This window comes from Pelecanus crispus, chromosome 1 (genome assembly GCF_030463565.1).
Source record: "Pelecanus crispus isolate bPelCri1 chromosome 1, bPelCri1.pri, whole genome shotgun sequence".
NCBI classification, from domain to species: Eukaryota; Metazoa; Chordata; class Aves; order Pelecaniformes; family Pelecanidae; genus Pelecanus; species Pelecanus crispus.
Window position 1 is genome coordinate 84,105,016 of NC_134643.1, and position 18,338 is coordinate 84,123,353.

At 41.8% G+C, this 18,338-nt stretch overlaps 1 protein-coding gene across 1 annotated transcript in view; it reads left to right on the plus strand.

Moving 5' to 3' along the window:
- The first annotated feature begins 837 nt into the window (after positions 1-837).
- The window catches only part of ANO2 (anoctamin 2), a 203,637-nt gene continuing 186,136 nt past the window's right edge, over positions 838-18,338 (plus strand). The window contains exons 1-3 of the mRNA XM_075712517.1: positions 838-856; positions 7,871-8,055; positions 11,079-11,483. Of these exons, the coding sequence (XP_075568632.1) occupies positions 838-856; positions 7,871-8,055; positions 11,079-11,483 (609 nt within the window). The remainder of the gene's footprint in view (positions 857-7,870; positions 8,056-11,078; positions 11,484-18,338) is intronic.

Here is an 18,338-nt window from a genome sequence, read left to right on the forward strand (position 1 = left end):
GTTGCGGTGTCATAAATAGGTAAAAGAAGAAAAAGATTTGAACTCCAAGTAACTACACTTCCCTCCAGTTATCATTAGCAAATAAAAATCCTTTCTCAGATGTTATTAGTCATCAACAGCTTTTCTGCCCAATACATTGCTTAAATTATAAGGTTGAAAGGCTAAGCAGGATCCATCACCTGTTCTGATCAGACAGTTGATTACAAGATAATCCCCTGAATATTTCATGCAGGAATGACAACACAGCATCCAGGGAGTAAGGTAACTTGAGTAGTTGAGATAGAGCCTTATAAAACGGTTTCTGCACTTACCTCCTACCTGGAAGCACTGTAAAGCTTTGCAGATATAAGGACACTCTTCCCCACAGAAACCACCTCCAAGATAGTCTAATCCTTGAATAACGTTTTTATGGACAGAGCTGGCTCTGTTGTAGAGCCCTGGTTTTGCATTAGCTTTTTTTCTTCCTCTCCTCCACTCCCTTTCCACTGCCTTCTAGGGAGTTAGGGCAAAATACGCCTGTAATTATGTTGCTTGTTGAGGCATTATGGAGCATGAAGACGAGATGCTGAAGTTCGAGTAGAGAATTGCCATGGCCTCTCAGGTCATGGGAGTTTTGCCTTTTTCCCTCTCTTTCCTCCATGATGGTAATCACTGAAACAGAAGGTCTCGCTAATTAGCTTCAGTTTGTGGTTTGCTTAAAGCAGGATCAAGCCAGGATGGAAATAGCTGCTAGTGCTGTTCACTACTTAAGCCAGTGCAGAAGCAGATTGTGCACACAATCAGCATAGCCGCATCCTATTAGCACTGACGCAACTTCCAGCCAAACCTCCAGGCAACATGGAAACACACATGCCCGGTAAGTTTATTCTCTGCTTCATTGTTAATTGCTGCCTATGAAGTTGAATAGGTGGAAAGGGGGTGGGGAACAGAGAAAGGAATACTTTGAAAGGACTTCTGCATCTTCTTTCAGGACATTTTCAAAAAAAAACAAATTAAAAAAAAAGAAAAATCTGTGGCCCAGGTTACATACAGACAATTCAGAGATAAAACATGTAGCGTTCATTTCTTCTGAAGCCTCAGGAGTGCAGCTGTGGGTCAGTGTTTTTATCCATGTGGAAAAGACAATCACTAGTCAAATGCCTTGTGCCGGACTTCTGCTGTTTCCATCTGCATTTGCCGTATTGCAATGCAACTGGGGGGGGAGCAGGGAATATCCTTTTTCAGAAGACAATGAAAGCGAGCTTTCAGTTCCCATATGCAAGGAGCAAATCTGCTCAGTGCATAAAACCTGTGTTTGAGTTCCCAGTGTACAAGTTTAGAACAACGTTCAGTGCTAATACTGTGTCACTATTACTTTACTGCTACAGTCAAAAGCTCTGTGCTTGTTTCCATGTTATCTCATTGTTTCTAGGGCTGTAGCTCTGCTGTGAACTCCAAACTATCCTGCAGCTCACTGAATCCTACTATTTCTGTGCTCTCCCATCCAGTCTCCTTCCTAAAATTATTTGCGTAGCAGACCATAGCGTGCAAAGAGCCATTAGATTTAATGCCTACTGATGATCTTTGAGTTATTCCAGTGTCCTTTTTCTATACCTGATCCTTCACTGTTGGAGTTAGTCCTGACACATACTTTATGTCGGAAAAATCAGGTACTTTCTGTAATCTTTATATTTAGACCAGGATTAAAAAACAAACAAATAAACAAACAAAAAAAAACCAAAAAGGAGGGGAGTCTGAAGTTATACATGCAGCTGTATTATATAGATACAGCTCCCTTAAGTCTTCAGTTAATGCAGCCATTCATAATGTGGCTTGGGTTTCTGTTTTATACTGTGTGGTTCCCACATCTACCTCCACAGCTCTCCTGTTTCCTTCATTCTTGACCATTCAGGTTCACAGTCTTCCACCTTTAAGAGACTCTCTGGCTCACGGTGTGTGCCAGAGGTGAGTGAGCATCTCTGTTAACTCAGGTGCATTCTTCCTGCTCCTAATGCCAGAGGTGAGGCCTCCTGTGTACAAAGGTCTATCAAAACCACAGTTTTTCACACTTGCGTCTGTGACCATAGCTATTCGGGCCAGTCAAAGCCAGCAAGGAGCCGTGCTCCCCCTTGCCTGGCCCTGCCTGGTTGAGGTGCTGCAATGCTGTTGTTTCTGATAGCAGTTCAGGGACAGGCTGTCAGGGTCCAGAGCACATCGCCCCGTCCAGGCATTGAGTTGGTGACATTAAAGAGTTTCGCTGGCTGAGTCCGAGGCCAGCTCCTTCGCTGATCAGAGCTGTTGTGAAGAAAGCTGGAAGTGAGCTGCCCTCCTTTCCCTTGGGAACTGCTTTTAAGCTGAGGCTTTACCGCTTACCCCCACCTGCACTATACTGCAGCTGAGCAGCAGCTACGTCTGTGCCTGGTCTTGGACCATAGCCATTTTGGCCCTGACCCAGACCCAGCAGCTCTGCTTCCCAGCTTGGCCTCAGACCTACCTTGTCACTGCTGTCTTGCTGGGGGATCACTGAGCTGTGTCCGATCCTGATCACTGTCTCCAGCCCTGATCCTGACCTGGACTTGCTGCTCTGCATGTGGGCTCCCTGTCAGCAGGGTCACTCACTGCTCTGCTCTATCATGCTCTGCTCTAGGCTCACCTTCCCCCAGGGAGCAGACGACCATAGGCCTCATTTTCCCTGAAATGACTGTATGAGGATTGTCATTATCCTTTCTGCCAGTAACTCTTACTTTAAAGAATCAGTGAATATGCATTCACACAAAGGGCCAGAGGGTTATGGACAAGTTGCTCTGTTGACCGCATATTAACAGCTTCCTGAATCATTACAGTCTCAAAGTACATGGAGATATGGGAAGAAGCTCACCTTGTGCCAGAATTACTTCTTGCGCACAGCTCCACCAAACTCAACACAGCTATGGCAGTGTGATTTCCTCCACTGCGTCTTCAAGACTACCATTAGTGCCTTTTAAAAATCACAGACAAGGCTTTTTGGACTTTCTCTAATGCAGCATGGTACAAATTAAAGCAAATTTCAGATTAGAGGGTATGAAGCCTGCCATGGAGAAGAGGAACTTCGAGGAAGCTTCTGGGAAATAGAAGTACAGGTGTGGCTTGAGGGAAGTTACAAGTGTTAAGACAAGATCAGAGATGGAACACTCCTGCTAAGGCTTAAGGTAGACACCACAGTCCCACACAATTCCCTGTCTACTTTCCATCTTCATCACGTTGTCCCAGCCATATGCCCTGGGCTAACAGACCTCCTAGGGAATGAAACTGGGGATGCAACTGAAGGGAGGAAGAAGTGGAACTAGAAGCAGAAAACACAATTTTTCAAGTTTGCCACTTCCTACCTGTTCCCCCACAGGTGAGTTTCCACCAAGAGACATGAGATCCAAATTTGCAGCCTGCAGTTTAAGTGCTCATACAGTACCTCTCAGACTGCAGTTGGGAAGGGCAACACCACCTATGAGAAGTCCTGGCTAATGCTTTTGACAGTCTGGGTGCGTCTGCCTGTCTGGACCCCGTTCCAACATTCAGTTTGAAATGCCACATCCTGAGCCTCCAGGGCACTCAGCAAGGAGAATCTCTTGGGTAGGAATCAGTACCCCAGTTGTTTCCCTTTACATTTGGCCATACATAACACAGTTTCCCCTTTCCTTCCCAGCCTCCCAAACAGATCAGAGAAGAAATACTCTTTATAGAGACAAATGTCTAATGCTGAGTTTAGTTATGGGACTCATTTTAGTAGAAGCAGGTAAGCAGTAGGGGACTAAACATCTAAATATTTATTAAACCATCCTGAAGAAAGAAATACCAGATATCAGAAATTTAATGGTCAAACTCTATCCTTCTTTGATTCAAATAAGGAGTTTGAGAACACTGCACTGATCTAAATTATCTTTAATGAAACATATTGACCTTTTCCTTCAAGTAATATTGAATGAAGAATGTATTCCCTACATAAAAATTTATTCCTAGACATTTCCTCTGGTGGCCTGTTTCCTTTAAGCTTGACCAAAGCTTATTTAATTAACATGCATTCCCTTGCATCTGAAACTCTTTTAATTAAAATATTAAATAATAAGCAGTATTTTGAAGAGACAAGGGGTGGCAGCTTAAAAAGCCAAATGGCAGTGCAATGAAATACTTCCATACTTATACAGGGGTGACTGGCTGTATTGAAATCAACAACTTAGATATGCATGTTCAGAACTGAGAAGTCATTAGCTTAGTGGGAACCTAAAGAACACATGTATAACCATGGTACCTCTTTTTATTTGTATATATCTCTTTTAAAGAAGATATGTTTAAGTCAAGCTACATAGAAACAGTAAATTCAAGTAGTTCTTTTTCATACCTACTTGGAGGGTGGAAGGAATTACAAGTTCGCCAAACAATGCTCCTAAATATTGCAGATGTTTTGAAAAGTCTTGCAGATGAATCTGTGTAAGTAGAGGTATACTTCTGACTGTGGTGTCTTTCAGAAATGCAGCCCATTTCTGATACTTAAATGGAAACAGAGGAAGATAAATGAAAGCAGGACAGTGTCTGTGCCCTGGGTGGCCAAACCATTTACAATGTATTCTGCAAGTGGTTGTGCCTACGATAATCTGACCATCTGGACCACTCAGATCAGATAATTGGCTGTTACTCAGGATTTAATACAGAGCTCCTAATTAGGTAGACTCCCTTAATGCATATTTCACATGCAGTATAGTCCTTTAATACACCCTCTCAGTCCTTCCACTTTTGGCAGTATGTGCAGCTTCTTCATCATTGCACTTTACACAAGGAATTGGACACTCAAATGGTGAAGTCAATTGGTGCACATGCAGCCAACCCTTACATCTACAAAAAGCCAAAGCAATGGAGTGCAGAGAGACTGAGAGAGCAAGTAGGTGATTACTGGCTGTGAATTGGCACTGGAACTAGAGCTGGTCACTGATCTCTGTCCTAGAGGTACCTTGACCTTGGAAGGCATTTACAACTTCAAGAAGTTTGACTGGAGAGATGGCTCACAGGCTATTTTTCTAGAATAAGTGTAGTTCTTGAACATTTGCTTTCTGGGTTGAATTCAAGATTCCCTCTACTGCTGTTCTCTGGGGTAATATATATATGTGTGTGTGCAGCAAAGCTATGCATGTGTGCATGTATAAAAATTTTTATATATACACATACATACACACACACAGCTTGTTTCTATCGATACTAATTCCTCTAGAATATTTACAGAATGAGAACATGTAAGGCCAGATGTTGTAAAGGCTTACAGGGTAGAATGAGGTCAGGCAGCATCTGAAGCAGAAGCCCCTGAGGCGCTGCAGTACCACAGGCAAGCACTGTCAAATGTGGAACTCATTCAGAACAAAACGTTTTGGTTGTCAGTTTGATTTGGGAAGATGAAAAGCTTTTGGGAGAACACAAGTCTTCCAAATTCAGACATGGAAATTGCATTTCCATCAAAAAACTTATTCTGACTGGAAGTCCCCGACTACCTCACCTGCTTATCAGTGTTAACCTCAGGTTCATGACACAGTTTCTGAAGGTTGGGAAGCATAATGGAGATCAAATAATTTTATTATAAATGAAATGCAGATTTTTTTCCTAGGCTCAGTTAAAAGGACTGGGAACAAAAAGTCTTTAATTGACTGTGCAAAGATCTTGTGAGATATCCCATGCTTAGTCTGAAAATACTGGAGAAACACTGTGTGTAGCCTTTGGGAATGAATCCTTCACTTAGTAATTATTTTCCTTGGAGTTTCCCTTGTGGCATCATTATGTGCTTCATTAAAGTAAACCAACCGCGAGTCTCCTTGAGAGATCAGAAAAAGAAGACTGGTAAGTCAACCTACTGTACTGTTCAAGTGCTGCAGGACCCTAATTTATTATTGATAGGAAACATAAGAATAATCATAACACTTAGGGGTAAGGTCTGCGCGTTTCTTTCTTTAACATTTTACTGGCTCCTCTCTTAGCCCATGATTGTGAGTAAGTAGATTCAGCCTGTGTAGAGGGTATAGAAGATTAGCAGTAGGACACAATGTCTGCCTTAGACTCTTGGGAGAAAAAAAAAAAAAAAAAGGGATTCAATTAAACAAGGGGGAAATATGACTTCCAGATTTTAGCAATACACACACCCAAAAAAAAGAAAAAGAAAAAGAGACAAAGTTTTGCTATCACCATCTATAGGAACGGATCCTTTTAGATATTTCTTGAATTATTTGAAGATGATGATCACTGCACAACTCTATAGGTTTCCTGCATACAGCCACCTCCTTCAATGCTCTGTCTTTTGTGATGCAATGCAAGGTATTTCTGCCACCAGTTGGCTGTTTCAGCAATGCAGGAGAAACACTCTTCAGTCACATGAACACTAAGCAAGAGACACAGCTGTTCCTGTCTTGCCTCTTCCCCTGTCTCCATCACCATGAGGAAGGTGTGGAGGAAACTGCTCAAATTTTCCAGCACTTTCTTATGGTAGAGAAATTGCTTTCTCATAACACAGTGCAGCAAATGTCATAGGGCAGTGACTCGTAAACTGGAAAGTAACTATACTATGCGGTTGAAGCTTCTTGTTTCCTTAGACAGAAGGTGAAGATGCAGGAAAAGAACTGCAGCATTACTAGGATTGCCAAGTAAGAAGGCAAGAAGAGATGCTATGGATGTAATGTCTCCCTGGATATACAGGAGCTGATGAATCTTTCAGTTATTTCTTCTTCCTGGGGAAGACAAAAGTCCTGACTGGAGAGGCATGGTGCTTTGTCTCTTTAGTGGTAGCAGGACTAACTATGGGGGCAGATAGGTCTGCTACATCTATGTCTTCTCTCTAGTAGAAAACACTAATGCTTGAAGGACCAAGCCATAGTTTTTCACCCTACCAAGCTTCTCAAAGAAACTATGGGTAAAGATCAATCAACCCCATTTCAGTTACGGCACCACTAGAGGGGGGAAGAGTATGAAATATTTGTATGTCAAAAGAGTTTCTGTACCCATTACTTTTTATCAGCATTTTTTTCACTGTATGGGATGGACTTCCTGCATTTCCTACCTGTGACCAAGCACCCTTCTCATATTTGGTTGTTGCTGTACACTGCACTATGGCAAGTATATAACTAACCAATGGTGGTGGCGAACAGGGGATGGCATGTAACTCCCCACCCCCTCATCCCCTCCATTATGCTGCATTGTGATCATGTAATTTGTCAATGCAAGAGATGGGGAACACATCCAAAACTAAAGGGTTCAAGACATTAGTTCCTCAAGCCAAAACATGTAGGCATAAACTTAGATGTACCTTATGAGAATTTCACACCATTACATGTCCAAAAATTCAGAGTTCTTAGTGGAGAATGACCGCTAGCCAGAAGCTTCTATCTGTACCTGATCCCACTAGATTTGGTCACATCACACTGGAACTGAAACACTGTCCATTTCAGGCCTAGTTATAAACCATAAGCAATGTGACTCTGTTTGTGGTGATTTGTCTTCTATCTGGCATGAATGCTGCACCCGGAGAACCATGGTACAGTCACTTAAGACACATGGCATGCTTATGTCCTGGGGGGTGCTTAGCTAGCTGCAAAGTATGCACTTTCTAGCTCCTAACCTCGTGACTGAAGTGCAGGAGTACAAATGCTACTGACCAACGAGGGTAGTGCTGAGCTCAGTGCAGTGTTGTGTCATTGTTCCCCCTTCTCCAGCTGTTCACACAGGAAAGTACCTGCTGTTCCTCTGTAGTTGTATGCACCCCTCTCCATTTACTCCATGCAGCATCTGAAGTTGAATAGTGTCTATTAACTACAGTATTTCCCGTTCCTTTAGGAAACTATCTGCACAAAACCTGCTTTATATAACAATAATCATGTCCCATTCTCAGACTTTCCTCTAGCCTCCTCACACCCAGCTCTGAACAGACAGAAGACAGCAAAATCAGCAAGGGACTCTTTTTCAGCATACAACAGCAAATACCTTACAGTTCCTCAAAATCGGACTTCCTTGCACAGCAGCAGGATCAATGGAGCTTTTGAAGCACCGAGCTGTATGGAGTCCTTCAGCAGTTCTGTAAGTAGGATTTTATGCTCTTTGACTTACCTCTAATGCCTTTGAGATGAGGAGGAGGCTTGAACCAGAGTGAGCAGAGCATGGTGCACTCCTCCTGTGTGTTAGGCAAATCTACACTGTACTGGGAAAAGCTACTCTACCCTTAATTCGTTTAGTGGTGGACTTGGTAATGTTAGGTTAGTGGTTGGACTGGATGATCTTAAAGGACTTTCCCAACCTAAATGATTCTATGATTCTAAGTACAATGATATTACAGCCTTAGGTAGTTCAGTAGGCTCTCTTAGCATACACAAAGAACTAATTGCTACTCTAGTAATCTCACCAAGCTTTTCTTAATTATTTACTTTAGCCAAAATCCTTCCAAGCAGACGAGGGGGGTTGCTATTACCCCTAGTGTAGGAAAAGCTCTGCAGGTTGATGACTAAACTAGCTATCCCTGTGCAAACCCTGGGCCAGCACATGCCCAGGTGTTAATGTGGGCTGGATTGGAAGGTGGAAGTGTGTGGTTGTGGTCTCCAGAGCAGAGCTGTTGTTAGAGGAGACACCTCTTGGGATCTATTTCTCTTGTAGTGATATACTGGCTATTAGAAGACCAGAATAAAATAGTCATGAAATGCTGATCCTAACTTCCTGTTTTCGTATTGCTTGGTGCACTGGCTACTTGTCTTGGAAATGTCAAGAAGCAATGAATGTGGGACTGAAGATGGCAATTTAAATCACTGATTCGGACTTTTACAATGGTTGTGAGAGGGGAGGAGAGGAAGATCTTGATAGTTCCTTCAGTGATGTTTTGTAAATTGCAACTTATTTGTGTTCCTCCCTAATGAGGTCTTCTTGTGCCAGAATGTCACATGGTGAGGAAAACAGTGCAAATTTAGGGACAGAAAATGTCCTTACTGAAATCTGTGAGAATTTTGATTTGTTTTCTGTGCAATAGACACCCATAATAATGGGAATGCCACTTTGCTGCCATGAGTGAGGAAGAGAGTCAACAGAGAGGGAGGGGGAGAGAGAGGCATTGTTTTATCTCCTCATCCTTTTATTATGTGTAACTCCAGCAACATCAAATGTTGCTATGGTGCTCTCTCAGGTGGCTGGGATGTGGCAGCTGGCTACGCTCGGGTAATAAGCAGGAAAACCTCTTAGTGACTCTTCATGTTCTCCAACCTCCTTGTTCCATCTCCTGCATTTTGTTTGTGCTTCTCATTTCTGCCCACACTCGCCAGTAAGGGAGGAGAGGATGCTTAGAGCTCATCTTCCCTAGAATCAGCTAATGCGTTGCCTTCTGCCAGTGACCTGATGGTGGTGACATCATTACTTCTGCGCTGTATAGTGTGAAGCTCTCTGGAAGGGAGACTAGAAATTTGCAAGGGGCTTTTCGTCACTATGGCAGAGATGGATCCAGGAGGTTTGCATGGACTGCCTGTGAGTACTACATGAAAATGTATCTAACTAGGAAATGGTGAATTGCAATAAAATGCTATCTCCCAAGAAGTTTTATATTCTGCCAGAATGTAGTGCTGAGTGTAAGTTTAGATATGCCTAAAGGGACTATATATACACTTTACACATAAAGTGTGTGATAAGTGAAATGTGCAGAACAGATTATTTGGTGATAATTTCGTGAAAGAATGAAGGATGTAGTACGTATATAAACCCAAGATTTATTTAGTGATGTGGTGACTGAAAGCTACTTTGTGGGAAACTAAGTGAAGCAAAGCAATGAGAAACAAGAATTTGGGAGATGTTGGGCTATATAATAATATGCACATTTATATGATAGCTTCAAAAATTTGTGTTAACAAATGAAAAAGTTGCCATACAGCATGCTTGGTTAACTTTGCATTCAGGACTACCAGTGCATGTAATGGAAGAAGATGTGAGGAGAGAAAGAAATCTGTAACTGGTACCTGTGAAGATTTTGCTTGTATAGCCACCGATGGGAACCATAAATGTCTGGAATTAGGTTATGGGAGGATTGCTTTGGATCAGGTTGACCCTATTTGTTTGGTTGTATGTCGTTCTCCAGTCACTGGAGGATTGGTGTCACTCTAATGAATGACACTGTAGAGAGCTCTGTGAAGGGTTTTAAACTACAGCATTGAGCTGGAAATGGTGGCTGGTAACAGTTTTAGAAAACATGGGCTGTCTTAATGAATGAGAAGTGAAAGTGAATGCCTTATGTTTGGTATCAGAGTTCAACATGGGTGCCGCAGAATTGCCATCCAGGCTCAGGTGCAATGATGGGGGTTAGCACTGGAGCAGCTTCACCCCAGAAGGGTATAGAGACTGGAGATGAGGAGGCAGGGATGGTCTGAGACAGACACTGAGCCCAACATAGGCGATTTGAATGATTTTAGTCATTGATTGCCTTTTGCAGCATTACTGGTCAGTCACATAGTCTTTTTATAATATGTTAAAATACAGGTCAGCTAGCATTGTTAGCCATCCATGGGGCATAGCGTCTCTAATCCCTGGTATTTTCCAAAGCATTTCTGCCCAGCCCTACCCTTCTTGCCCTTGTACTACGCTAAGGATCCTTATCCTGTTCTGGATCAGATGAGTTTCTTCCCTTTTTTTCCACACAGTTTTTTGCTTCTCTCCTCTGCCCAGCTTTCCTCCACAGCACATCCTTTCTTATATCCCAATTTATAATGCGATCCTTATTCCCACTGCTCAATCCCATGTCAAACTGCAGGTGTCTTCTCCTGCATGGTCTGTGTATGTGCAGGACAGAGAGACAGCGTTGGGGTGTGCCTCTGTACCTGCCCATCAGGTAGGTATCCCATACATTGGGTTAAGACTGCTGTCTTTAGCCACTCTCATTCGTTTACGGTCAGAGGAGGTCAACGTGACTTAATCTGGTTGGCAGAATGCACGTTTGTAGGTCATACCTACCCCTGGCAGACCTCCAGTTTTGGCTCTGTGCAGCTTTATGTGCTTGTGTGGAGACAGACCCCAGGTCTGGCTTCTTCTTGGGCCTTTTGGCTTTCTTGTCTGTGAGACTTGTGTTTCTCTCCCAGATTATAAACAACTACCTGGATGGAACGCAAGGAGGGGCCGTGGACAAGGCATCCCCAAGCGGCATGCATTTCAGGGACAGCAAGAGAAAGGTCGACTACGTGTTAGCCTACCACTACCGAAAACGCCTCGCTCGGCACCCGCCTGGTGCGGGCTCACTGGAGCCAACGCATGGATCTGCCTCCTTGGCCCTGGTTTCGAATGGAAGGACTGGGAAGGGCCATGCTGAGCCGCAGCGGCAGGATGGTGGCCAGCATGATGGCCCCCAGGAGCATCCAGGGCTGCCGGGGGCAGAGGTGATAGAGCTCAGCCCACTCGACACCCTGGAGGAGGAGAAGCAGCTGCAGCGGGAGGAGTACGAACGCAACCTGGTGGAAGCAGGGCTGGAGATAGAGAAGGACCCTGAGGTATGAGGGGGAGAGTTGCTCCTCCCGCGTGGCGCCGGGTGCCCTGGTGGGTAATGGCTGCTTTGGTGTGGGAGGTGGCTACATGCAGGCCGTAACCATGGCCGGGCTGTGCTGGCGGGGCAGCCCAGCGGTGACAGGGTGCCCAGAGCATGGCTGCCTGCTCTCCTTGCTGGCGAGGTGAGGCGGGGGAGGCCAGGAGCCCGGCTCTGGCCATGCATTAGGGCCTGGCCTGGCCTGCCTTCATTCCTGCCCTGCATTAATGTTAACTGAGAGGCAAATCACACCTGTGCTGACTCTTAAAAATAAGAATACATGCTGCTTTCCTTCTAACACAGCCCCGCTAACTCCCCCAGTGTCGCTTCTGCAGCCGTGGCAAGTGTAGGATGTCCTGGAGGTATGTCTCATGGCCAGCTTGAGGAGCTAATCCTGAAGACAGCTTGTTACTGCTGAACAGTAGTTCAGTACTGAACATCCCTGGGTCAAATGCTGCTGCCGTGGCAACAACCAATTAGGGATCTGAAGAAGTATGTTGTGTAAGCTATTTTCATACATGCCTGAAATAAGGTGTGGAGCCAAGAAGAAGATGGCGGGGGTGTTTCTGTATTGCTTGGTTCTTACTGCCTGGGAAATACGTGGTTGTTGTTGTTGTTTAATGCAGTATTGAGTGGCAATTTCAATCTTACTTCTGTAGAAAACTTATTTATCTAAATGTTCTTATGGCTTGCAGTGAACACATTTTTCTTAGAAAAAATTGTGTTTACATTTTAATATTGTTAAAATGAGAAAGGTTTTTAAGTAATTTGCTCTGAAGACATTTTATATTTCCTCGGAATAACTCAGTGATTTTCAGTGTGACTCTTACTTTTCTTCCCAGCCACAAGTAAGCTTTGTGTCATTTTCTTCATTCCACCTACAAAATGAAGAGCTCCTACACTGCAACAGGAGAACCTCCCAGGCTTTACTGTATTTATTCTCACCACATGTGTGTGATATTGGAAAGCGCTATGGTCGTATCAGCTGGGAACTGTGGTTAGGTTACTTGACTGTAGCCAGTCGGCCAATTGAGCACGGGTCTTCCAAATCCCATGTTGATGCACTGAGCGCTGTGCTATCCCTTTGGACGTCTTTGAAAGCCATGGATATTTATATCTGTTGAAGGGAAGTCCCCACTGGGTTCTAGTTTCAGGTGCTCTATTGTTTTTGACTCAAAATTTAAGAAACTTAGGGCTTCTTTTCAGAGGTGCTGAGAACTTACAGCTCATACTGCTTTCAGTGCAACCAGTTAACACTTCCAAAGTGTGGACCAAATTGCAGATTGCATCTGAAAAGTTGAGTCTAGCTAACTTGGCATAGCATACACATGTTAAATCACTGGCAGGATTAGAAAGAAACAGAAAGGCCTTTTGACTCTTAACATTTTCCTTGCTCAGTTTACTGAGTTGCAGGTGGCTATGGGTTGTATTTCACTGCACAGCCTGGCTGAGCCATCCTTGCACTGAACAGAAAAAAGTGATCTCAGATCCTGATTCTTTTATGCTAAGCATTGGGGTTAAGGTTCAATACTGTTAACACATGACTATCTTACCGCTATGATTTTTATAGCCAAATTGTATAAACCCCCTGAGAACAGCTGGTTTTGAAGGTTTCTTTCAGTTCTGAATTTCATCAGAATCTGAAAAGTCTAGCAGGAGATTTGGATTTGATTATTCGACTCATTACTTACCCGAAGTCCAGCTGGATTCAAATTCTGGTTCGGACCCCTTCCAAGTGATGACATGCGCTCTTAAATAATATACAAAGTAATAAATGATGTCACAGAGAGATGATCAAGAAAAAACTTTTTGTCATGGTTTTCCTTCTGAAGAGGAAAAGGCTTTTTGTAAAAGAACTGGAAAGTTCTGAGGAAATTATTCGGTGACCAGTTCTTTTATGGGGAAAATTTTGAAAATTACAAAAAATGCAACCCATCACTTCTCTATCTGTATATGTGTATGTACGTAGTCACTCCCGCCATCACTCTCTCAACACACAAGGTGTCTAATCAAAGGAGGAAAGTGTTTTTCCCTCCAGAATCTATGGACTATGCATTATCCTTTTTCTTCCCTGCCCAAGACACGTGGCTTTTACTTCCTTTTCTTTTTCTCACTTGGCTGTTTTTTTTCTCCTGTTAGTTAATTCCTGTTAAAAGATGCTGAGGCTGCTGTCTTTGTTACCTTGCTGTGAATTTCACAGAACATGCTGATCAGGCACATGTGAAGGGTACAGCCAGCCTTATATGTTGATTAAAATTGTGTGTTGAGCTGATATGAGAACAACTTCTGATTTTAGTCCTAGGAAAAGTATGTGTCTATAGGTTCATTAAACTCAGAACTGGCTTAATAATAGCATGCTGTATTTTTGATGTATAACACAGTGGACTTTCAACTAGTAAATTTCTAGTGATTTATGCTGAACATGCATGCTTGGCTTTTTTTTTTGTTTCAGTGCTAGTCTAACAAGTGGATCCTTTTCAAACAGTATTATTGGAAGCTGAGACATATTGTCTAATACATATATCACTCTTGCCATATATTCTGAACCAGGTCCTAAGATGAGTCTGATCTCCTGCTCAGAGGGCTGGCTGCAAAGGTAACTCAAAAGAGTCCTCTGTGCTGCAGGTCCTGTATGAGGGACTCCACTTTTGGACCCTTGGGTTAGAACAGGTCTTGGTTTCTCTACCTTATGTCACATGCATATGGTCTTGCAAAGAAAAATACTAATTTAAGAACAATAGGATATCCTGAACAGAATCTCTTTCTTGAAACAGCATCAGTTTTTACTTGAAGCAGTAGCAATAAAAAGAAAGAGGGCAAAAGGGTATCTGCTGTGTCTGTGGTCTTCAAGGAACATCTCTGCGCTGTCCTTTCTAGGTGGTCTATAATAGCTATACAGCTAAAAAAATTATATTTGATAGAGTCTATGTAGTTCTGGTTCTCGTTAACCTCATTGTTTGGGTTTTTTTTTGTTCAAGCAAAAAAAAAATAGGGAACAAGCCATTTTCCTTTTTCTACTGATATTGTGGGAGTCATGAAGGATATATTCACTGAGTAATATAGCTGGTTCAGCACTTAATGACTTCTAAGGGCATCTGTCTTCTCATGGCTGGAAAGTTGCTTAGTCTATGATCTCAGTTAACCCTACTTTGTAAAGACTTTAAGCTTGATTAACCTAAATGAACTAAGCACAGCATCTTTTCTATCAGGCTACTCAAATATCCTGTGAGGTTAGTAGGCTGAGTTCCTCTAGAAGCTGCTTTTGTAGGCTAAAACTATTTAGATGTCAGGAAGTTCATCTCTAGGAACACAGGATAGCATTATGACAATTTAAAAATCTTTATTTCTACAACTACCTTTTGACAAAGTGGGATTTTCCATGGTGTTGCTATGTTTGTTAACACATGATGTTAATATGGTGTTACATGTTGACTAACTAGGGACAAACACCTTTCTCATTTGTATTTCCAATTCATTGTGTAAAAGAATAGAGACAAGAAAATAAATGAACATATATAATTTGTATGTGGAGAGGGGAGTATTACTCTTTTTGGAATATGTGTAAAGTAGGCAAGATTATGGTCTGTCTCCATATCCACCCAGTTATTATTTGTCAATTAAGGAATTTTTGACTAGTTTTCAACTTCCTTATAGCTTTCTATCATTTGTTATTGCTGTCCTACAGAGAAGTTTTGTTCTCTTTTAGTATAACCTTGGTGTTTTTTGTTTTCCTCTTTTTAAACTGAGAGACAAAAAAAGACAAAGTGCACAATGAAGGCAACAGGCATGAAGCTGAATATTGCAACTTTTTCCTCTCTAATGTGACACTGAGTACCCATAATGATGGGTGGTCGTAATAAGATTTGACAGCCTTCTTATGATGCTCCCTGGTAAAGTCATACCTGATCCATAGCATGTATTCATGTGCTATAACAAATACTGCCACCATCAACTTTCAATCTTCTTGTTCTGTGTGTCAGAGACCAGAAGTGGCAGATCAGGTTTAAGAAGCTCTTTGGCTGGTTATCTTCTGTTCAAATCAAAACATTTGGGTGGTCCAGTGTAGCCTGTGCCCATGAAAATGACTGAATTAGTATAATTTAGGGTTATATGGAAGTCATATTTGGTGGAAAGAATAAGACAGAAGAGGAAACTCCCTATTGACATCTGATGACAGCAACATAGCAACAGGGAACTACTGTTTTGCATAGTTTGCTATGAGTAAAAATAATGCTTGCATCTGTGACTGCTCTGTTTGACCAGTCTATGAAGTTAGATAAAATAAGCCTGGTGTTGACTCTTGCATGTGTATGCAGAAGTAACAACCTTGTATTTTATGATATTACATAGCGACTAATATAGACCCCACAAATACAGATCCTGTAAACACTTATGCTAATCTACATGTGTTAAGCATTTGCAGGATTTGCTTCCTCTGCTTCAAAGTAACACAGTTAAAAGTACAGTAAAACTCTTTTTCCAAAATGTCCATGCCAGAACCCAGATTCTTTGGCATGTCTTTGTAAACTGTGAAGGAATAGCAGCAGGTCACATTTACCCTTGTGAGCTAGCTGCCACATCCCTGACAGTCATCTCCAAATAAACCCTATTTAACATTAGTGGCAAAAGTCAAATTTAGCATTGGATACACAAAGAATTGCCTGAGATAGGGCCACCTTAAGAGTACCCTCAAATATTCCACCCTGATTCCCAGGAAGGGCAATAAATACCATTGACATTGCAGGTGGTTCTTGGCGTTGAATTTTTTTTTCTTTTTTTCTTTTTTTTCCCCTGAGGAAACTGATTGTTTTGTTTCATTTAATGTGGAGCATCAGTAGTTCACTTAAATTCAAGTGGTACTACTGCTTTAATGACTGCAAATGCAACATGTACTGTATTCAATCATTCAATGTATTATGGCAAAGCATAATAGGAATAGAATAAGAAGACACTAGAGATACACCTTGGCATTCTGACAAAGTAGGATCATTTTTGAGTACATCAGAAATGAAATGTACTTTGCTAAATAACATTTAAGAGATGAAAATATCTTTTAACGGGAAGATGAACACAATTTTAAAACCAAGTGTAAATTACCCTCCAAGAAGCTCATCTAACTTGAATTTTAGAACTAGCATAGTTTTAAGGATGTGTCATTAAACTCTGTTGGCTACATTACACTTTGAGGCAAGGAAGTCCTTAAGGTCCTCAATGTATCACTTTATGAAGTACTGTTGATAACGATGCTACTGATGATGGTGGTTGTGACTAGATTTTTCTGCTTGATATTCCAAGGCATGTTGTTGAATTTTTGTGTTAAAAAAAAACAAAACAAAACACACACTAAAAACCAAAGCAAACAAAAACAAAAAAAAAACCTCCCCCAAAAAACCCCAAACCCAAACAACCTCAACCTGCAAACCACTCCCTCCCTGCCCCGCCCCCCGCCCCCGCCATGCTCCAAACCTGAACCAAACAAAAGCTTATAGTGCTGCAGCTAGATTTTATCTATGGGATTAAATTGCACTGTTCTGTCACACTAGGTGCTCCCCATATGCCAGTGGGAGAAGGCTTTATCTTTTATCTTCTGTCAGCTGTAAAGGACAAGAGTAGCCAAAATAATATCATGGTAAATTATTCAATACAGAGGGGCTTTTTCTTTCTCTGTCTCCTCCTATCCCCACCTCTAGCTGAGGACATTTCTGTTGAGCAGTGCCATCAATGTTCTTGCTATATGAGTTGTTTTCTCAGGTCTGCTATGTTCCCTAACATCACATTTATGTCATATGTAGCTTATTTTAATGTTAATACTTTCAGCGTGAAAAAGTGGAATTCCAATGGCCAAGAGTTTAATTTATTTGGATAGACCTTTTTTACCTTGACAAAACATGTTTTTGTATAAAATATTTCAACTTTTAGGGAGAAGGTTATGGATATTGCTTAATTTAGTAGTAATTAAGAGCCTGGAAAAATGATGTCTTTTTCCAAAATCTGTCAATGTGATTTGTGGATAATTCCAAGAAAAGTACCTCATGCCCTTAGTACATGTGAGACATCTTGCAGGTACTCAGTGTGAATGTTATAGTTGTCTCAAAAAGTTCATTCATCTAAAGTGCAGAGGAAAGCTTAATAATAGCTGACATTAATTTTAAAAGGATAGGGAAATTTAATATGAGTCCAAGACCTTTATCCATGTTAATGAACACCTCCTGAAGCCAATGAGAATGCATGCAGAGTAATGAAGTATTGGAAGCAGGTTGGGGTCTTTTGTGCTCTAGGTCTTTGGACTTTGTATTTCACTCTCTCTTAGTACAGCACTCAGAACAAGGCAATACTACTTTGGGGGCCTCTTCGTGTACCCATTATATAAATATTTGATGGTTATTTTTCAACTACTCTAGTTACAGAAGCATTAATTAGCTAAAACATGTTCTGCTCCTGTATGTTATTTATATGGGGCTGAAATGTAATACACAGCTCTGATAAAATTAAAGCTGAACAGGCAAGGCAAGGTTTTCAGTGATAGTGAAGTGGACATGATGAAAATATTGGCAAGTTGATTAACTATTTAAGAGGAAATTATTTCTCCATTTTAGAGCGGATTTTGGAGTAGCCCCATGGGAGGTAGATGTGGTTCGATCAGTATTAAAATAATGATCGATGATACAGGTGGCTAGGTAGAATGGCTGAGCTGTCAAAGCTGAAAAGTCCATACTATAAGTCCTGTTTTTAATGATTGTGTTGTGACTTCAATAGATGAATGGGCAGACAGACTCACTCTGTGTTTTAATTAACATCCAGACACTTAATGCTCAGCTATTAG